Below are 22,639 nucleotides of genomic sequence, written 5' to 3' on the forward strand. Positions count from 1 at the left end.
TCATCCTAGATCCGTGATACAACCATGGTGGGTCCAATGCTCACCATTGTGTTGTTTCATGTTCACCGGGCTCTTGACCTTCTACACCTTTCTGCTCTGGCCCTTGCTTCCACTTGCCCTGTGCCAAACAGCAATGGGTGTGAGCCATTACCAAGGCAGAGTTCCTGCCGCCTGCTTTATCGATGCCTCAAAGGATGAGTGAACAGATTGAAATAATACATGAAGTGAGCATGTCCTATACAGGCTTCCCTCCATCTCAAAATCAGCAGCCGCCTGGGCTTCATCTCGACATGACGCCCCCAACCCACCTCTTCCAGGTAAAGGACATCCTGCAAGACCAGGGATGGGTATTCCTCCCATTCATGGAAACATTGCTCTTTGACCAGGGGGATGAACGTCATGTGCAAGGAGTCTCAGGTGGACACTGTTCCGCTTGTCTCCACCACCCTCGCGACTCCACAGAGAGACCATTGTCTTAGCAGCATAAAAGACCAACCGCATGGATCCCTTGCTAGTCCACTGACTCCCACAGCAACCTCGACTACAACGTCTCCCACTTTGCTTCCTCTGAGGCTCCATTCCATTATCCACATTTCTTCACCTCCGTCATGTCTGTTCCGTTGACGCCACCTTTGAAAATGGCGGTTCTGACATGTAATTTTCCTTACCTCAGGTTTCCCCCTATTGTGGTTGACAGAGCACTCAATTGGGTTCGACCCATCTCAGGCTCGAGGAGTCGAATGGCCTATTTTTGCTCTTATTTCCTATGTCCCTATGTGAAACACCTCACGCCTTCAATGGGCCTTTTAAGTCATGCCAAGCTCCACACCAGGCGTATCTGCATTGTGTCTCACCCACCTGCTCCTCTGTACATAGAACATACAGTGCAGAAGGAGGCCATTCGGTCCATCGAGCTTGCACCGACCCACTTAAGCCCCCACTTCCATCCAATCCCTGTAGCCCAATAACCCCTCCTAAACATTTTGGTTACGAAGGGCAATTTATCATGGCCAATCCACCTAACCTGTATATGCAATCGAAGCTCAGTAGAGTCCCATACACTGTGTGTGCATTGCTTTGAATCAGAAGTGATTGCTCCTCCCTTCCCATTCTCCGTGAACGCAGGGTGCAGCGAACGGGTCTCTCCAAAAATAGAACTGCTCAATTGAATGACTGGCTCAATAGTTTTCCCCCAATTGCTTTTGGTGACCAAATGTCTGACCTCAAGTCAGGAATTGGTCAGTACCGCTCACTCAAAACCAGGAGCCGAGGAACTGCACCCCATTAATACTCTAAAAAGATAGCGTGCTACAGAGTCCCTTGAGAAAAACGTTGGTGTGATTGTGGGCCATTACCTTCTTGTAGAAGATTGTACATTCATTTCTGACTCTGAAAGAATAAAGTCACACAGGAAATGGCTACTGTGGTCCCACTGACGTGTAGCCCTTCTCACTAGCTTACCATGTTCATAATGGTGAGGATGTAGGTGGTGATGTTCTCCTTGCCGTGTTTCTCCAGCATCTTCTTGTCTGCCACCACCAGGGTTTCGACAGTCAGTCCCCTGCTTTTCCGGGACTCCAGGACTGAACGTTTCAATCTGCTCCTGGGGCCGTACTCATTGGACAAGATGTGGATGTCCTCCGGCGGAGGTTGAGGCATGTCTGAGGCAGGGATGCGGGGAGGGAAGGAAGCAGAGAACATACAGTTCTGGAGAGAAGCCGAAAGTGCATTTTTTTAAAAAGAGAAAATTCTAACGTTACTAACAAGGACAACAAAACAACATTTCGAGTCATCCTTCAATCTGTAGTTAGGAGAATAAAAATAATTTTAATCTCTGCCCTTGAATTAGAAACTGAAACAGTCACCCCCAACAACTTAAATCTATATTGTGCTTTTAAATGTAGCAAAGCAACCCAAAGCACATATCAATAAAAACATTGTTGACAGTGAGCTCTGGAAGACAGGTGCAGGACATGATGGCGAAAAGCTTGGCCAATAAGTCTACCTTGCAGGAGCACATTAAAGAACGAGAAAGAGGGAGGAAAAAAGGTTTAGGAAGAAAATGGTGGAATGATTAAAATCAGGAGTGTTCAAGAAGCCACAATTGGAGTACTGCAGAGATCTTAGGCTTGTAGGGCTGGAGGACACTTAAGAGATAGAACATAGAACACACAGTGCAGAAGGAGGCCATTTGGCCCATCAAGTCTGCACCGATCCACTTAAGCCCTCACTTCCACCCTGTCCCCGTAACCCAATAACCCCTCCTAACCTTTTTGGACACTAAAGGCAATTTATCATGGCCAATCCACTTAACCTGCACGTCTTTGGACTGTGGGAGGAAACCGGAGCACCCGGAGGAAACCCACACAGACACGGGGAGAACGTGCAGACTCCGCACAGATAGCCAGGGAGAGGAGGTCACGAAGAGATTGGGAAACAAGGATGAGGATTTTAAAATTTGAGATACTGTCTGATGGGGAACCAGTGTAGTCCAGCGAGCTCAGGGGTGTTGGGTGATTGACACTCTCCGCATGTTAAGATATGGGCAGCAAAAATGAAAATGAACAGACGTTTATCTATCTTCCCCACCAACCTCTAGTCTTCAAGCCCACGAGGGAGTCATAAAGTGCAGCAGTGAACAGCTCAACATGGCCAAGTGTTGATTGGAATCATGTTGCCGGATGCTAACTCAGTCGGGACCAGAAACCTCAGCTCGCAGCTCTTGTGTCTGGCTTGTGTTGCGTTAGCCAATCTCACCTGGGGCCATGATGGAATGTACAACTGAACTCAGTGTCAAAGAGAGTGGGGAAAAGAAATAGGTCAATCTAGGCTGCTACCCAGACACAATCTCCCCTAACATTGCCACAGCCATGACATGGGCTATGAGTGCCCATCAGGCATGGATAAACTTGCAAACAATGTTTGCATCTATCTCTCACCGATGTGTTTAAAAATATCTCAAAGTGTTTCACAGAAGTGTAATCAAAACACAGGTGTAGGCAGCATGGTGGCGCAGTGGGTTAGCCCTGCTGCCTCACGGCGCCGAGGTCCCAGGTTCGATCCCGGCTCTGGGCCACTGCACGTTCTCCCCGTGTTTGCGTGGGTTTCACCCCCACAACCCGAAGATGTGCAGGGGAGGTGGATTGGCCACGCTAAATTGCCCCTTAATTGGAAACAAAAAATGAATTGGGTACACTAAATCTTTTTTAAAACACAGGTGTTGAGATTTTATGGAAAGATGATCAGGAGAGGTGGGCTCACAGGGGTCTTGAAAAGGCAGGGGGAGGTGGAAAGGTTTCGAGAGGGAATTTCAAGAGGGCGAAGGCTAGGCAGTTGAATGCATGGCCATCAGACATGGTGGAAATGGAGATGGCGGTTGGATTGGAGTAGGGCAATGGGTGGAATACACACAATACCAGATATAGAGGAGCACAGGGTACAGAGGTGAGGGACAAGTGGGATGGCCTATGGAGTTGGAGCATGTTAGAAATAGAGAGGCAAAAATCAGCTGCCAATCACACATGAAAACTAACTCAGTAGAGGTAGGAGAGAGCTGCTGGCATCTGAAATGAAATGAAATGAAAATCGCTTATTGTCACAAGTAGGCTTCAAATGAAGTTACTGTGAAAAGCCCCTAGTCGCCACATTACGGCGCCTGTTCGGGGATGATCTGCGGGTCTAGCCTTCAGCAAGAATTGAAGTACACAGCAGAGTCAGGGAAGAAACATTTTATTTTCCAAGAAGGAGAGAGATTATAGTATTTGCTGACTGTGCTAACCACTAGTGATGTTTAGACAGTGTTAAATACTTGTCTCCGAGTGACAGGTTTTCCCGAGTTACCTCAGCCTCGCTATAATAAGTCATCATCAGAAAGAAATGCCTGAGGAAACACTTATGGGAATAAATTTCTTGGAACGACAATCAAGCCCCAGGAGCAACATGTGGAGATCAAGAAACAAATTTACCAGCAAAATGAACGGTGTGTTTAAAGTGCACAGGGACATCAGAGAGCAATATCCTACCTGATTCCACACGGCCGGCTCAATCCCCAAAATTCTACTTTCACCCCCATTGGCCTTTCTAAAAGACAATATAACCCACAAAACAGAACCAGGAAAATCGAGATCAGAGTTAGCACTGCTGCCTCACAGCGCCAGGGATCCGGGTTCAATTCCGGCCTTGGGTCACTGCCTGTGCGGAGTTTGTGTGTTCTCCCCGTGTCTGCGTGGGTTTCCTCCGGATGCTCCTGTGTCCTCCCGCAGTCCAAAGATGTGCAGGTTAAGTGGATTGGCCACTCTAAATTTCCCCTTTGAGTCCAGGGATGTGCAGATAAGGTTATGGGGTTACGGGGATAGGACTGGTTGGACAGGGGAGTGGACATGGGTAGAGTGCTCTTTGGGAGGGTCGGTGCAGGCTAGATGGGCCAAATGGCCTCCTTCTACACTGCAGGGATTCTATGATTCTCTATCAGGGCCACACAAAGTTTTGTGGGTGGTTGGGGTGTGGGTCGAATCAATGACGCACTGAGAAAGGGATTCAACAGGCTCAAAGAGCAGGATTACCACTAAAAGCACAGACCCCTAACTCGATGGCTGTTAAAAATGAAGTATTCTCTTTGCTGATTGTCTACAGGCACCTAAATGCATCGCAGCCAAAGGCAACAGATGTGGTTCTCTCATTGGCACACGCATTGTGAAATACCGCTGCCCGCACTGTCTCCCCAACTCAACACTTCTCCCTGCAGCTGGTTACAGGGACGGTGACACATCCCATCTGACCAATAAAAACGCACATGCTCCCGATCCCACCATTTTAGATGTTTAGGCATCCATTTTGAGCCTGAATGCTTAGGCCAAAGAGCGCTGTTAGGACAATGGAATATCCTACCAGAAGCAATGGGAAAGCAGAGTCCATAGTTAGCTTTTGAAAGGGAGGTGGACAAATATTTGGGAAAGGTTTTAAGAAAGGCTCGGGGAAAGGGCAGTGAAAATGGGGCATGGCCACATTGGTCAACCTTGATGCAGAAGAAAAAAAATCAGTATATGCCAAAGAAATGTTCTAAGTTTAAAAAGATGGGGTGTTACACCAGTAACATCTTGCGAGGCAGCAATCAGTCAGCACTGTCCAGTACCAACAAGAGGTCAAATCATTTCTGCTCTGTCATTAGGAGAGTTCATAGGAAGGAATTGGCTCAGGGTTTCCCATCAAAACAATAGTTTAACAATGCGTGCGATTATTGTGTAAATCCGGAAACAGGTGGTGAGGAAGGGATACCTCAGACGTTGGTCCCGCCCTTTACCAAAGGCCTCAGGTGCCCCATCGCCCTCACTGTTATCACCCCACATTCAAAACCAATTACAGGGCGAGAATGTTTGAGCTGAAGGGTGAATGAAAGAAGTCTTAACGCGGCAAATGAGAAATTCCCAGCCTCGACAAAATCTGAGCCTTTTTATGGACAGAGCGCATGCTCGTACGGGAACAGTGCTGACCTCATTGTCTACACATGGACAAGAGTTATGTCTGAATGGCTTTATTTTTGTCGATTAAATGATGGTAGTAAGTGCTGAAGAAAAAAGGTTCCTTACATACATTTCTTTCGCCGCCCACAGTAGTGTTGCTTTTGGTCTCTCTTGTAATGCTGTTGCTTTAGTTGTTGCTGCTGGTGAGAGCGGCGATGGGGGCGGTGATGGTGTCCGTTACTCACTGGCCGCTGTTGCACTCTGTGTTCCACCGATCGCTTGAAGAGTGCGTGAGGGCGATGGCCAGAAGCTGAGGTGTAGTTGTGTCTTAGTGCCAGGTGATGAGGTAATGGAGTTATAAGGTATTCATTTTCTTGGCTCCGGATTAAACCTGACTGGAAGACAAATGGGATTTTTTTTTTCATGTGTTAAAAACACAGGAAGGCTGCCAGGTGATGCCTTAAGCCTGAGAAATGTTGAGAGCCATACGGTAACATTTTGGGGGGGGACTGTGGCCATGTCACCAGCCTAGTCATCCAGAGGTCCAGGCTAATACCCATGGCAGCTGGTGAAATTTAAAATTCAATTAATTAATAAAATTCTGATTAATTTTTAAAAAGATCTTGAATTGACAGCCAGTCTCAGTCATGGCGGCTATCAAACTATCACTGATTATTTAAAAAACCTATCACTAATGTCCTTCAAGGAAGGAAATCTACCATCCTTACACAATATGGACTACATATGATGGGAGCAATGTGGTTAACTCTTAACTGTTCACAAGGGCAGCTAGGGAAGGGCCAGCGACGCCCACATCCCATGCTGCAAAAATAAATATTTTGGGACTGTTGAATGCTGTTGGGCGGCTCGGTGATACACTGGTCAGCACTAATGCTTGACAGCAGGTTCGATTCCCAGCTCGGGTCACTGTCTGTGTGGAGTTTGCACTTTCTCCCTGATGTGTTGGGTGTTGTGGATCACAAACAGGTCACCAACACTGGAAGTGGTGCAACTCTATTTTATTATAAGGTCAACTATATTACATACTTGAACTGTGGGTGAATGCAATACCAGCTTTAACTGTTGACCCTTGCCTAGTCCTAACCAGGTGATGCACTCAGCACATGGTGAATGTCTGTGTTGCATACTGTGAGCTCTGTGCTCTGAGCTGGCTGCTACTAGAATGAGCGGGAACTCTCCTGTCCCCTGTCTTTATAGTGCGTGTGCTCTCACTGGTGATTGGCTGCGGTGTTGTGTATGCTGATTGGTCCCACTGCATGTCCCTCAGTGTGTGTGTGTGTCTGCACCATAATATACTGGTGTATATTATGACACTCCCCATGTCTGCGTGGGTTTCCTCCGGGTGCTCCGAAACCGAAACTCCTACAGTCCAAGGATGTGCCGCTTAGATGGATTGGCCATGGTAAAAGATTTGCCCCCTAGTGTCCAGGGATGTGCAGGTTAGGTGGGGTTATGGGGATAAAGCGAGAGAGTAAGTCAGGTAGGGTGCTCTTTCAGAGGGTCGGTGCAGACCCAATGGGCCGAATGGCCTCCTTTGCACTTAGGGATTCTATGACTTCCTGTAGGTCCTTAGTCTCATTGGTCAACAGCCTCAGCATAAAGTCACGATAAAGTCCACAAATTCTTGGTGCTCAAGGCAGTTAAAACAAAACAGCCCAAGTGTATAACTGATCAGTGAAGGCCAGACGGGCAAAGGGAGTGGGACAACAATGAGAACATCGGAGCATTATAAAACAAAAACATGACACTGAGCCATATAAGGAGCTACTGGGTAAGAGGGTCAAAAGGGTGGTCAAAGAGGTAAGGTTTAAAGTGTGTCCTAAAGGAGGGAAGTGAGGTAGAGAGGAGGATGTGTGTAGGGAGAATATTCCAGTGGCAACTAAAGACACGGCATCAAGGATGCTCAAGAGGCCAGAATTAGCAGAACACAGATATATTGTGGATTTTTTTAAATATAAATTTAGAGTACTCAATTCATTTTTTCCAATTAAGGGGCAATTTAGTGTGGCCAATCCACCTACCTTGCACATCTTTGGGGTGTGGGGGCGAAACCCACGCAAACACGGGGAAAATGTGCAAACTCCACACGGACAGTGACCCAGAGCCGGGATCGAACCTGGGTCCTCGGCGCCGTGAGACTGCAGTGCTACCACTGCGCCAGCGTGCTGCCCTTATATTGTGGATTTGAAGGAGATGACAGAGATAGTGAGGGCAGAGGCCATGGGAGGATTTGAAAACCGGAATGAGAACCTGAAAGTCAGGATTATCATAGAATTTACAGTGCAGAAGTAGGCCATTCGGCCCATCGAGTCTGCACCGGCTCTTGGAAAGAGCACCCTACCCAAGGTCATCACCTCCACCCTATCCCCGTAACTCAGTAACCCCACCCAACACTAAGGGCAATTTTGGACACTAAGGGCAATTTATCATGGCCAATCCACCTAACCTGCACATCTTTGGACTGTGGGAGGAAACCGGACCACCCGGAGGAAACCCACGCACACACGGGGAGGATGTGCAGACTCCGCACAGACAGTGACCCAAGCCGGAATCGAACCTGGGACCCTGGAGCTGTGAAGCAATTGTGCTATCCACAATGCTACCGTGCTGCCCATATGGTGCTTAGCTGGGAGCCAATGTAGGTCAGTGAGCAGATGGTTGCTTAGGGAACATGGTTTGCTGTGAGCTAAGGTCAAGAAACATTTCCACAGTTTAAAGAGAAATACATATTAATTCACAGGATGGGGGCATTTGTGGGAAGGTCAGTGTTATTGCCATGGTAACGGTGCCTCAATCTCACGACCCCCCAACCTGACCCCTGGACCTTTCCAGTACCCCAACTCTATAAGGAGGTCCCTATAAGGATGTCATCGAGCATCCTGCATCCCACCTCATGCAAGCAGGCCATCCCCGGGACCGATGTCCAGCGTGGGCAAAATGCCAGCCTGGCACCTTGACACTGGCAGCCTGGCATTCTGGCAGTGCTTCTGCAAGCCTGGCAGTGTCACCTGGGCACCCTGGCAGTGTCAGGTTGGCACCCGCGTGCCACTGCCAGGGTGTCAGGGTAGTACTGCCAGGGCACCAGGATGGCAGTGCCAAGGTTCCAGGTGGTACCAGCTGTGCCAGGGTGCCACCCTGCCCATAGGTTGACCACCTAGGGGCCTCTGATTACCTGGGAGACCCCACTCCCACCAAGTGCCATTCTGCCTGGTCCCCGTTGTTGGAGAGCAGTGCTGAACGGTGCCTGGTTGGGGGTCTCCTCGGTGAGGCCGGTAGATGCCGCGTGGCCGTTTGATCCGGCTTTTTTTTAATTTGTACATGGGATGTGGGCGTCGCAGGCTGGGTCAGCATTTATTTCCCATCCCTAAATGCCCTTGAGGGGCAGTTAACAGTCAACCACATGCTGCGGGTTTGGAGGCACATATCGGTTAGACCAGGTAAGGATGGCAGATTTCCTTCCCCTAAAGGACACTAGTGAACCAGATGGGTTTTTACAACTATCAACAATGGTTTCATGGTCATCATTAGACTTTTAATTCCAGATTTTTATTGAATTCAAATTTCACCCCCTGCAGTGGCAGGATTCGAACCTGGATCCCAGAGCATTACCCTGGGTTTCTGGTTTACTAGTCCAGTGACAATACCACTATGCCACCACCAGACTTAACTCTGCTAGCACCGGCGCCGACTGATACACCCGCAATTTACCGGAGAATGGCCGGGTCCCGGGCCGCACATGTGCACGTCAGACGACCTGTACCGGTCACGCCGTACAACATGGCGCCAGCCGTTTGCTAAACCGAACCCACCGACCGCGACCATATAGCTCACCCCATGCCCACACCCCCGGCCACCCCCCACCACCAGTTCCCCCAGCCATGACAGACACCCCCCTGGCCAGCGGAACGGATCCCGACCGGGAGTGGTGGAGCTGGACACAGTCTGCAGCTGGCACGCCGGCTCAGACCACACGTGTCCCGCGCCATCGGGAACTCAGCCCATCGAGGGCGGAGCATCACGAGTGGGCATTGCAACTGCGCGCGGCGCGCATCTCGAACACACCGATTTGGACGGGGTGGAGCATCAAACCGGCCCCTGCCGTGATTTCGGCATCGGGAGCCATTCTCCGCCTTTCCCGATTTCGGGCAAGAGACAACATTTGTTCCTAAATTTGCATTTTACTAGTTTTCACCCTCTTCCTGACCTCTTCCTATTGCAAGGTGACTTAAGGTCATTTTACAGATTCAGTTTTTCCTTATCAGTCACTATCTTATAAGCGCCACAGGAGACGACAAAGTAGGAAGTCAATTGAATGTCCTGGCAGAAAGATCAAGAAGTTCTACAAAGGATGATAAAAGATAGAGAATAAATAGGAGGTTACTTTCCACTTTCAAATTATAATGATTGCTTGAGCAACTATTTATTTTGCGACTGTCTAATTAAAAAATGAAATGGTATATAGGAATGTATTCCTGGCCACATCACAACGCTTATATCTTATTTGTGTTAAGTTTAAATACAGGCGTATTTTTCCTGGGCAATCATTATCCAGCTGCCTCGCTCAGTGACTACATAACTTTCTCAGACCTTTTTTGAAAAAGCTGGTCATTTGGATTGTCCTTGTGAGTATCGTTGACTCGACCAGTATTTATTGCCCATTTTTACCTGCCCTTCAGAAGGTGGTGGTAGGTTGTCCTCTTGAACCGTCTTGTACTGTCAGTGGGGTGTAAGTACACCCACAGTGCTGTCAGGGAGGGAGTTCCAGGATTTTAACCGAGAGGGAGTGAAGGAGCGGTGATCAATTTCCAAGCCAGAATGGTGCGTAACTTGGCGGGGAACTTTCAGGTCATGTTGTTTCCATACGCCTGCTGTCTTGTTCTTCTGGGTGGTAGAGGTCGCGGGTTTGAAAGATGCGGTCAAATGACTTTGGCGAGCTCTGCAGTACATCCTGTCTACGGTACACACTACACTGCCACTGTGCACCACGGAGGGAGTGACTGTTTAAGGTGGGTGCCGATCAAATGGGTTTCTTTGTCCTGGATAGTGACAAGTGTTTTTGGATCTGTACCCATCCAGGCAAATACGGAGTATTCTATCACACTGCTGACTGTGCCTTGTAAATGGCAGTCAAGTGTCAGGAGGAGTATGAGTCGTTACAGAATTCCCAGTCTCTGACCTACACAGGTACATAGGAAATTACAAACGTATGAATCAGGAGCAGGAGCAGTCATTCAGCCCCTCTAGCCAGCCTGGCAATTTGATAAGTTCATGGCTCATTTGGTTGTGGCCTTTACTTTCCAGTTGACCCTCTATTCCCTTTGGGCGCAATCCAGCGGCTTCATTGTGCGCTAACTTGGTATCGGGACGAGGCCACTGAATCTCAAGAGAGGAATCTCGCGAGATTCAGTGTGCTCAAAACGTCTCGCGAGATTCAGTGGAATCCCGCGAGACGTCGCAATCTGGATCTTGCCCTCAATGGGCCATTAGACTCTTTAAAAATGCATTGGCTGGATTCACCTGGGGTCCGGGATTCACCGACTGCACCTGGGAGACCTCACTAGGGCGCCGTTTAGTACTGGTACACACAAACATGAGCCAGTCGTAACGGCACCTGGGGGAGTCTCTCCCAGGCCATTGGAGACCCCTGAGTGGTTGGGCACTGGGCAGGGTGGCATCCTGGCACTCCCTCAGGCACCAGGGAACCTTGGCACTGCCACCCAGTCACTTTAGCAGTAGCACCCTGGGTGGGACTGCCAGGCTGGCCATGGTGCTGCCAGGATTGCCAAGCTGGTCGTTCCAAGGTGCCAGGTATCCTATGCCACGGGTCATATTGTCTGGGGTGAGGGGAGGCTGGAGGACCCCAGAACGGTAAGTTGGGTGAAGTTGGGATGTCCTGAGGTCACGGTGGGGGCACTGTGAGGGATCAGCAGATCAGAGCTGCCTTTAAAATGTCCCCGATCCACGAATAGTCTTCCAGCACTGACGAGCTCAGCTTACCAGTGCAGGAAATGACCCAAAGTGCGGCCTCAATGGAGAGTTCCTCGCCAAGGCTAAAAAAAAGCAGCCCAGTGCTGTTGAATAGCTACCCTCTAAACGTGCCGTTCAGCATACTTTAACTCAAGTCTGCTGAGTCGCGCCCTTTGACTCCTTTCTCAATTAAGAATCTAAGAATCATCTCAGCCTTAAAAATATTCAATGACCCAGCCTCCACTGCTCTCTGGGGAATAGAATTCCACAGACTAATGACCCTTTTTGAGAGAAGATGCAAGACCCCCTTGGTTCTCATCTGTCCCACAAAGCAGAAACCCGTTTCAGCATCTACTGTGTCAAGTCTCCTCAGGGTCACCTCTCAGGCTTCAAAACGCCAATCGATATAGGTCCAACCTATCCAACCTTCCCTCATAAGATAACTCCATTTACCCCAGGTATCAGTCAAGTCAATCTTCTCTGCACCATTTCTAATACTCTTTCTTAAATATCCTTTCTTAAATACGGGGACCAAGGCCGGGATTCTCCGACCCGATGCCGGGTCGTAAAATCCCCGGGGGGGGGGCTCGAGAATCTCGCTCCGCTGCCCCGAAGCCGGCTTTCCCATTCTCCGGCACCATTTGTCGGGCGCCCGTGGGATCGCCGCCACACCGGTTGGTGGCCGCTGACAGCGGCCCCCCACCGGCGATTCTCCGAGCCCCGATGGGCCGAGTGGCCGACGAGTTTGGCCGAGTCCCGCCGGTTGGAGTACTCAGCTCCCACACGGCGGGACCTGGAAGGTGAGTGTGCGGGGGCCATCCTGGAGGGTGGGGTGGGGGGGATCCGACCTCGGGGGGGCCCACGGTGGCCTGGCCCGCCCCAAATCTATATAATTATTCCAGATGTTGTCTCACCAGTACCCAATGCAGCTGTAGCAAAACTTCCCTACTTTTATATCCTATTACCCTTGCAATAAATGCCAACATTTGCTTTGCCTTCCTACGCACTTGCTGCACCTGCTTAATAACTGTGAGCGATTCATGTGCCACGCCACCCAGTTCCCTCTGTAGGGCAGAATTCTGCAATCTCTGTCTATGTAAATAATGTGCTGCTCTTCTATTCTCCCTGACCATGTGGACAAGTTGACATTTTCCCGCATTCACCATCTGCTAAATGTTTACCCATTCACTTTATCCACATCCTTTTGTAGACTCCTTAAAGCCTCTTTACAACTTACTCCCCTGCCTATTTTTGCGACAGCAGCAAATTTAGCAAACATGCTTTCAGTTCCTTCATCCAAGCAATTTTCTAAATTGTAAAAAGTTGAGGCCCCAGCATTGATCCCTGTGCCACTCTTGTTGTTATATCTTGACAACCTGAAAATAACTCTTTTACACCTACCCTCTGTTTCCTGTTAGCTAACCAATCCTGTACCCATGGTAATATGTTATACCGCACACCATGAGCTCTTATTTTGTGTCGTAACCTTTGATGTGGCATCTTATCAAATGCCTTTTGGAAATCAAAGTATGCCATATCTACAGGATCCCCTTGATCCACCTTGCTTGTTACATCCTCAAAGAACTCTAATAAATTAGTCAAACACAGTTTCCATTTCACAAAATCAAGTTGACACTGTCTGATTGCATTGAGATTTTCAAAGTGCCCTGATTCAATTGCCTCAGCAATAGATTCTAACATTTTACCTATGAGAGAGGTGAGGGTAGCTGGCCTGCAGTTTCTTGCTTCTGTCACTCTCCTATCTTGACAAAAGGAGTCACATTCACTATTTTCCAACCTGATGGAACCTTTCCAGAATCTGGGCCATTTTGGAAAATTAAAACCACTGCATCTACTCTCTCAGCACCCAATTTTTTTGAGACTCAAAGAGACAGTCCATCAGGCCGAGAGGATTGTCAGATTTACTCCTCACTATGTTTTCAGTGTTCTTTACCTGGTCGTTGTAAATATTTTAAGTTCCTCCCTCCCTTTCACCTCTTGACTTACAATTATTACTGTAATATATTTTGTGCCTTTTACAGTGAAGACAGGCACAAACATCCATCTGCATTTCATTATTTCCCATTATTAATTCCCCAGACTCTCACAGACGAGGACCAATGATCACTTCAGTTAGTCTTTCCCTTTTTTAATATCAGTAGAATCTTTCACTATCTATTTTTATACTTCTAGCGAACGTTCTCTTACACTGTAATTTCTCCCTCCTTGTTATTTCGTCGTCCTCTTTCCTGGTTTTCATATTCTGTCCAATCTTCTGACCTGCAACTAATCTTAGACGAATTGTCCACTTCTTTTTTCAATTTGATATTATCTTTAACTTTGTTAATTCGCCACGAATGATGCATCCTTCTCCGAGAGCCTTTTTTCTCACAATGGATGATACATTGCTGAGTGCTATGACATATCTCCTTACATTTTTGCCACTACAAATCTACTGACCTCTCCCTTAACCAAATTTCTCAGTTTACGTTCGCCTGGTCTCTCCTCAAACCCTTTAATTGCCTTTATTTAAATGTAAAACACTAATCTTATATCCACTCTTCTCTCCCTCATACAAAATAAAATGTGAAATTCAGCCAAGTTATGATCACTGCTAGCCAGGGGCTCCTTCACTATCAGGTCACAAATCAATTTTGTCTCGTTGAACATTACCAAGTCTAGAATGACATGCTCTCTGGTTAGCTTTAGAAAATGCTGCTTTGAGAAACAGATCTACTTTCACGTGGAGCAGGAGTCAGGAACTCCTAGGCCCGACAGGCCTCAATAGTTTTGCGCATGCGCAGGTCATGAGCCGGTGGCCCCTGCACAATATGGCACTTGAAGTCCTTCGGGCCGAGGTCAAGAGCCCAATGTGCCTGCGCAAACAGAAGCCGGTGCAAAAATGAGACCATGCGATCGGGAGCGGGATGCCATAATCCTGAAGAGTCCCTGAGGCAGGGAGACGTCCTGAAGTTAAGAAGAAAGAGGACCAGAGCAAGGACAGTGACTGGCAAGCCTTAAGTGGAGAGGGCTCAGGAGGAAGCCCTGCCAATCACAGAGGGCTCAGGAGGAAGCCCTGATAGTTGAAGAAGGCCCAGGAGAAGCCCTGATAATTGATGAAGGCGCAGGAGAAGTACTGGAAATCAAAGGAGGGAACAGTGGATTGATGGCTCCGTGCTGCGGGTCGTTGGGGTGATGGTAAACGTTTGGTGCATTAATATTCTGCTTGATGTAGTTGAAGGGCTGACACTTTGCTGCTGAACTGGTGCTGAAGTGCAGACTCAGGAATCTGAGGAACGGAATCTTGGGAAACAAGATTGAAAGCTTGAGGAGTGAGGCACCGTTGATGTCATCCAAGTTGGAGTAACTTTTGAAGAGAATTCCAAGGAGACATCTTTGAAGGTAAAGAGTGGAATCCCTCAGGAGTGAAACATATGAGCAGATTTTCCGGTCCCACCCACCACAGGAATTGCCGCGGGTGGGACGGAAGTGTCAACAGACCATCTAAAGGTCCTTGGACCTTGGGTAGGAATTTCCGATCTTAGGGCGGACACGACCGGAAATTCCCACCCAGGGTTTCAAGAGGACTGGTTAATCCGAAGTGTTTACTGACATTTAGTTGGGTTGTTTAGAAATCCATGGAATCTGTCTTGGTCATATCTGCCATTTAATGTTAAAAGCGGTGTATTCGACCACAGTTTGCTGGTTAATTCAATTTACCTCACACGCATGAATGTTGGACTATAAAATAGATTTTGTACATTGCTTTATCTTTCTGACCTCGTACAGTAAACTATTTTTTGTCTGTACATAACCCGTGAAACCTTGGGGCTTTTTCCCTGGTTGGGGACTCTAGAACCAGGGGACACAGTCTCAAGATACGGTAGATAATTTAAGACCGGGATGAGGAAACCGTCTTTCACTCAAAGGATAATGAACCTGCGGGATTCTCTACCACAAGAGGCTGTGAGGCCAAGTCACTGAATGCATTCAAGATAGAGATGGATAGAATTTTAGATTGTAATAGCATCAAGGAATATGGGGGGTACGTTTTAGGTCTAAGGTCCCTCTATTGTACTGGCATCATCCTAATTCACTGAGTTATCCCACTACCTCTCTTCCTGTTCTTTCGGAATGTCAAGCGCCCTCGAATGTTCAGTTTCAGCCTTGGTCACCTTGCAGCCGCCTCTCAGATCACACAAATTTATTTTTACTTCACCTGACAATTCATATGATTTGCCTTCTTCATTACTTGCATGCAACGCTTTAGTGATTCATGAACAAGGCCACCCAAGTTCTTTTACTTATCAACACATCCCAACCTCTGGCCATTGAAGGAATACTCTGCCTTTCTGTTCCTTCAACCAAAGTAGATAACTTCACGCTTGTTCACGTCATATTCCGGATGTGTGTTCTTGTCCATTCACTTTGCCTGTCCAAATCCGCTTGAATCCTCCTTGCATCTTCCTCACAATTCACATTCCTACCCAGCTTTGTGTCATAAGCAAATTCGAACATGGGACATTCGGTCCCCACATTTATTTGGGGCAGCACGGTAGCATTGTGGATAGCACAATTGCTTCACAGCTCCAGGGTCCCAGGTTCGATTCCGACTTGGGTCACTATCTGTGCGGAGTCTGCACATCGTCCCCGTGTGTGCGTGGGTTTCCTCCGGGTGCTCCGGTTTCCTCCCACAGTCCAAAGACGTGCAGGTTAGGTGGATTGGCCATGATAAATTGCCCTTAGTGACTAAAAAAAAAGGTTAGGAGGGGCTATGGGGTTACGGGGATAGGGTGGAAGTGAGGGCTTAAGTGGGTCGGTGCAGACTCAATGTGCCGAATGTCCTCCTTCTGCACTGTATGTTCTATGTCTTTGCCGACTGTTAATAAACCCCCTTTAGCTGTTGCTGGAAGTTTCCCTGCATTGTCTCGAGCCACCACAATGTGACCGGGTAAATGATTCGATCGTTCATCTTCAGCAGTTCGGGATTTGAAGGGGGAAGGATGAAATCTTCAAAGACAGGTGAGAATCTGGAACCTCGGACCCAAAAAGTGCGTAACTTGCCAATCGGAAAGTTAGAATCGTTCAAGCTGAAGACTGGAGCCAGTTCATCGAACAACTCCGCTATTCCTTCACAGCGAATGGGATAGCCATAAGACCATAAGACATAGGAGCAGAATTAGGTCACTCGGCCCATCGAGTCTGCTCCGCCATTCAATCATGGCTGATATTTTCACATCCCCATTCTCCTGCCTTCTCCCCATAACCCCTGATCCCCTTATTAATCAAGAACCTATCTATCTCTGTCTTAAAGACAATCAGTGATTTAGCCTCCACAGCCTTCTAGGGCAAAGAGTTCCACAGATTCACCATCCTCTGGCTGAAGAAACTCCTCCTCATCTCTGTTTTAAAGGATCGTCCCTTTAGTGTGAGATTGTATCCTCTGCTTCTAGTTTTTCCTACAAGTGGAAACATCCTCTCCACGTCCACTCAATCCAGACCTCGCAGTATGCTGTATGCTTCAATAAGATCCCCCCTCATTCTTCTAAACTCCGAGTACAGACACAGAGTCCTCAACCGTTCCTCATACGACAAGTTCTTCATTCCAGCGATCATTCTTGTGAACCTGCTCTGGACCGGTTCCAAGGCCAGCACATCCTTCCTTTGTTACGGGGCCCAAAACTGCTCACAATACTCCAAATGGGGTCTGACCAGAGTCTTATACAGCCCCAGAAGTACATCCTTGGTCTTGTATTCTAGCCCTCTTGACATGAATGCTAGCACGGGAAGACAAACAGAAGGTGAGACTTTTGCCAGTTTGTGGGCCTCAAACCTACAACCTAATAAGATATCTTACTACACCGGAGGCTCCCGACACAAAAACCCTTGGACAGGGACTTCCGGGTGCGGCGATGACCAGCTAAGTCGCACGTTTCGGCAGCTCCCGGTGGAACGGACTTTTGGGCTCTTGATAGGAGCCTTAACGGCAATTTTAACGGCAAAAAACACTGTGCGGTAATCCAGAAGGGAATCCCCCCTGGACACGGATGGAAAAAAGAGAGGAAAGTGGCCGGATTGCGGTGGATCCTCTAGAGCAGCGGCCAGGAAGGCAGGCACAAAGCAAGATGGCGTCTGAAGGAGGCAATTTAATATGGGGCCCTGACCAACAAGAGTTCCTGCGGCGTTGCGTGGAAGAACTCAAAAAGGAGATGAAGAAGGAGCTGTTGGCCCCGATATTACAAGCGGTTGAGGGGCTAAAGGAGGCGCAAAAGACCCAGGAACAGGAGCTTCGGGTCGTGAAGGCAAAGGCTGCTGAGAATGAGGACGACATACAGGGCCTGGTGGTGAAAACAGAGATGCACGAGGCACAACACAAAGGGTGTGTGGAAAGGCTGGAGGTGCTGGAGAATAATGCAAGGAGGAAGAATTTAAGGATTCTTGGTCTTCCCGAAGGTGTAGAAGGGGCGGACGTCGGGGAATATGTGAGCACGATGCTGCACTCGTTAATGGGATCAGAGGCCCCGATGGGTCCGCTGGAGGTGGAGGGAGCCTATCGAGTTATGGCGCGAAGACCGAGGGCTGGAGAAATTCCTCGAGCCATAGTGGTGAGATTTCTCCGATATAAGGACAGAGAGATGGTCCTCAGATGGGCAAAGAAAACTCGGAGCAGTAGGTGGGAGAACGCGGTGATCCGCGTATATCAAGATTGGAGTGCGGAGGTGGCGAGAAGGAGGGCAAGCTTTAATCGGGCCAAGGCGGTGCTGCACAAACGGAAGATTAAATTTGGAATGCTGCAGCCGGCAAGACTGTGGGTCACACATCAAGGGAAACACCACTACTTCGAAACGGCAGATGAGGCGTGGACATTTATTGTCGAGGAGAAACTGGAGTGAGCGGGCCAGAAAAAAACGTTTGGGACAAAGTGGGGGGGTGAATATGTGGGATGAAGGGGGGGAAAAGGGGGAAGTGATGACTTCCCAAGTTGTTAATCCTGCGACCCTGTAACTTTTCTCTCTTCCCCATGTCGTGGGGGAGGGGGGGAGGCAGGATGAGGAGCTGAGGGCGCCGGCCATTGGGGGCGGGGCCAAAAGGGAAGCGCGGGCTTTGTTCCCGCGCTATGGTAATCACGGCGGGAACAGGGAAGCAGGAAGGAGGGGGCCTCGCACAGTGTGAGCCGAGGTCACGGGGGGAAGCCGAGGACGGCCAGAGTTTGCTGACTTCTGGGAGCAACATGGGGGGTGCAATTACGCTAGTTTGAGATCTAGCGGGGGGGAGGGGGTTAACTGGGTTGCTGCTGCTGGGGAGAAGGGGGAGCTGGTATGGGGGGGGTGGTCGGGGCGGGGGGCGCCGCTTGGGGGAGATACGGCTACGTGGGAACCGGGTGAGGAGCTGGATTGAAAAAGGAGATGGCTAGTCGTCAAGGGGGGGGGAAAGAGCCCCCCAACCCGGTTGATCACGTGGAATGTGAGAGGGCTGAACGGGCCGATTAAGAGGGCACTCGCACACCTAAAGAAACTTAAGGCAGATGTGGTTATGCTTCAGGAGACGCATCTGAAGCTGATAGACCAGGTCAGACTACGCAAAGGATGGGTGGGGCAGGTGTTTCATTCGGGGCTAGACGCTAAAAACAGGGGGGTGGCCATACTAGTGGGGACGCGGGTAATGTTTGAGGCAAAGACTATAGTGGCGGATATTGGGGGCAGATACGTGATGGTGAGTGGCAAATTGCAAGGGGAGGCGGTGGTATTAGTGAACGTGTATGCCCCGAACTGGGATGATGCCAACTTTATGAGGCGTATGTTAGGACGAATCCCGGACCTAGAAGTGGGGAAGTTGGTAATGGGTGGAGACTTTAATACGGTGCTGGACCCAGGGCTGGACAGATCGAGGTCCAAGGCCGGAAGGAGGCCGGCTGCAGCTAGGGTGCTTAAGGACTTTATGGAGCAGATGGGAGGAGTAAACCCCTGGAGATTTAGTAGACCGAGGAGTAAGGAGTTATCGTTTTTCTCCTATGTCCACAAAGTTTATTCACGAATAGATTTTTTTGTTTTGGGAAGGGCACTGATCCCAAAGGTGACGGGGACGGAGTACACGGCTATAGCCATTTCGGATCATGCTCCACATTGGGTGGACCTGGAGATAGGGGAAGAAAAACAACAGCGTCCACCCTGGAGAATGCACATGGGATTATTGGCAGATGAGGGGGTGTGTTTAAGGGTGAGGGGGTGTATTGAAAGGTACTTGGAACTCAATGATAATGGGGAGGTACAGGTGGGAGTGGTCTGGGAGGCACTGAAGGCAGTGGTTAGAGGGGAGCTGATATCTATTAGGGCACATAAAGGAAAGCAGGAGGATAGGGAAAGGGAGCGGTTGTTGAAAGAACGTCTGAGGGTGGACAGACAATATGCGGAGGCACCGGAGGAGGGACTGTACAGGGAAAGGCAAAGGCTACATGTAGAATTTGACTTGTTGACTACGGGTAATGCAGAGGCACAATGGAGGAAGGCACAGGGTGTACAGTACAAATACGGGGAGAAGGCGAGCAGGTTGCTGGCCCACCAACTGAGGAAAAGGGGAGCAGCGAGAGAGATAGGGGGGGTGAGAGATGAGGAGGGAGAGATGGAGCGGGGAGCAGAGAGAGTGAATGGAGTGTTCAAGGCATTTTACGAAAGATTATATGAAGCTCAGCCCCCGGATGGGAAGGAGAGAATGATGTGCTTTCTGGATCAGCTGGAATTTCCTAAGGTGGAGGAGCAGGAGATGGCGAGCGTGGTCACGAATGGACGGGGGTCTGACTATTTTCGGCTCCATAGAGGGACGAGGCAGGGATGTCCTCTGTCCCCGTTATTGTTTGCACTGGCGATTGAACCCCTGGCCACAGCATTGAGGGGTTCCAGGAAGTGGAGGGGAGTACTCAGCGGGGGAGAAGAACACCGGGTATCTCTGTATGCGGATGATTTGTTGCTATATGTGGCGGACCCGGCGGAGGGGATGCCAGAGATAATGCGGATACTTGGGGAGTTTGGGATTTTTCAGGGTATAAACGGAACATGGGGAAAAGTGAGTTGTTTGTGGTGCATCCAGGGGAGCAGAGCAGAGAGATAGAGGATTTACCGTTGAGGAAGGTAACAAGGGACTTCCGGTACTTGGGGATCCAGATAGCCAAGAATTGGGGTACATTACACAGGCTTAATTTAACGCGGTTGGTGGAACAGATGGAGGAGGACTTTAAGAGATGGGACATGGTGTCCCTGTTATTGGCAGGTAGGGTGCAGGCGGTTAAAATGGTGGTCCTCCCGAGATTCCTTTTTGTGTTTCAGTGCCTCCCGGTGGTGATCACGAAGGCTTTTTTCAAAAGAATCAAGAAGAGTATTATGAGTTTTGTGTGGGCTGGGAAGACCCCGAGAGTGAGGAGGGAATTCTTGCAGCGTAGTAGGGACTACCGAGCCTAAGTGAGCACTACTGGGCCGCCAATGTTTCAATGGTGTGTAAGTGGATGGGAGAGGGGGAGGGAGCGGCATGGAAGAGATTGGAGAGGGCGTCCTGCAGGGGGACTAGCCTACAAGCAATGGTGACGGCACCGTTGCCGTTCTCACCAAAGAAATACACCACAAGCCCGGTGGTGGTGGCTACATTGAAAATGTGGGGGCAGTGGAGACGGCATAGGGGAAGGACGGGAGCTTCGGTGCGGTCCCCGATAAGAATCAATCATAGGTTCGTTCCGGGGAGAATGGATGGGGGATTTGGAGCATGGCAAAGAGCTGGGGTAGTACAACTGAGATATCTGTTTGTAGATGGGACGTTTGCGAGTCTGGGAGCGCTGACGGAAAAATATGGGTTGCCCCAAGGGAATGCATTTCGGTACATGCAATTGAGGGCTTTTGCGAGGCAACAGGTGAGGGAATTCCCGCAGCTCCCGACGCAGGAGGTGCAGGAGAGAGTGATCTCAGAGGCATGGGTGGGGGATGGTAAGGTGTCGGACATATACAGGGAAATGAGGGACGAGGGGGAGATCATGGTAAATGAGCTGAAAGGGAAATGGGAAGAAGAACTGGGGGAGGAGATTGAGGAGGGGCTGTGGGCTGATGCCCTACGTAGGGTAAACTCATCGTCCTCGTGTGCCAGACTAAGCCTGATACAATTTAAGGTGTTACACAGGGCGCATATGACTGGAGCAAGGCTTAGTAAATTTTTGGGGGTAGAGGATAGGTGTGCGAGATGCTCGAGAGGCCCAGCGAATCACACCCACATGTTCTGGTCATGCCTGGCACTACAGGGGTTCTGGGTGGGGGTGGCAAAGGTGCTTTCGAAGGTGGTGGGGGTCCGGGTCGAACCAAGCTGGGGGTTGGCTATATTTGGGGTTGCAGAAGAGCCGGGAGTGCAGGAGGCGAGAGAGGCTGACATGTTGGCCTTTGCGTCCCTAGTAGCCCGGCGCAGGATATTGTTAATGTGGAAGGAAGCCAAACCCCCGGGTGTGGAGACCTGGATAAACGACATGGCAGGGTTTATAAAGTTAGAACGGATTAAGTTCGTGTTAAGGGGTTCGGCTCAGGGGTTCACCAGGCGGTGGCAACCGTTCGTCGATTACCTCACAGAAAGATAGAGGGAGTGGAAAAGAAGTAGACAACAGCAGCAACCCGGGGGGGGGGGGGGGGGGCGGTGGGGGGGTGGGGAGGAATCAGACGGACTCTCAGGGATGTTATTGTATATGTATAGGTATTTGTTATAGGTAATTGTATATTGGATTGTTGGATTGTATTTTTGGAGAGCATTTATTTTGGACAAGGCAGTTGCCATTTAGTTTTGTTTTTGTTTTTGTTTATATATTATTTATTTATTTGTTTAAAACTGGCCACGGGTATTTATATTGCTTTATTGTTGTGTAAAAGAAACACTACGTATTGTTATGTTTGGCCAAAAAATCTTGAATAAAATATATATTTTTTTTAAAAACCCTTGGACAGGTTAGTCATATTGATCGAGCAACGTTTTAACCCAAGGCTCTTGATCATCTTGCAGCGGTACAAATTCAACTTTGCTGCCAGGGACCCAGAAGTGTCCACCTCCACTTTGTAGCCAGGCTCCACCAAATGGACGAGCACTGTGAGTTTGGTGCAGCGCTCAGCGATATGCTGCGGGCCCATCTAGTGTGAGGAATTAACAACCTCAGAAAGAAGTCCTGGCAGAAACTC

The 22,639-nt window shown here is 49.2% G+C and overlaps 1 protein-coding gene across 1 annotated transcript in view; it reads right to left on the reverse strand.

The window, feature by feature from the left end:
• The window catches only part of adamts18 (ADAM metallopeptidase with thrombospondin type 1 motif, 18), a 301,723-nt gene that overhangs the window by 198,163 nt on the left and 80,921 nt on the right, over positions 1–22,639 (reverse strand). Inside the window, exons 4-5 of the mRNA XM_072517824.1 lie at positions 5,590–5,854; positions 1,462–1,661 (exon numbers count right to left, since the gene is read on the reverse strand). Of these exons, the coding sequence (XP_072373925.1) occupies positions 1,462–1,661; positions 5,590–5,854 (465 nt within the window). The remainder of the gene's footprint in view (positions 1–1,461; positions 1,662–5,589; positions 5,855–22,639) is intronic.

Source organism: Scyliorhinus torazame, chromosome 10 (assembly GCF_047496885.1).
Source record: "Scyliorhinus torazame isolate Kashiwa2021f chromosome 10, sScyTor2.1, whole genome shotgun sequence".
In the NCBI taxonomy this organism is placed as follows: domain Eukaryota; kingdom Metazoa; phylum Chordata; class Chondrichthyes; order Carcharhiniformes; family Scyliorhinidae; genus Scyliorhinus; species Scyliorhinus torazame.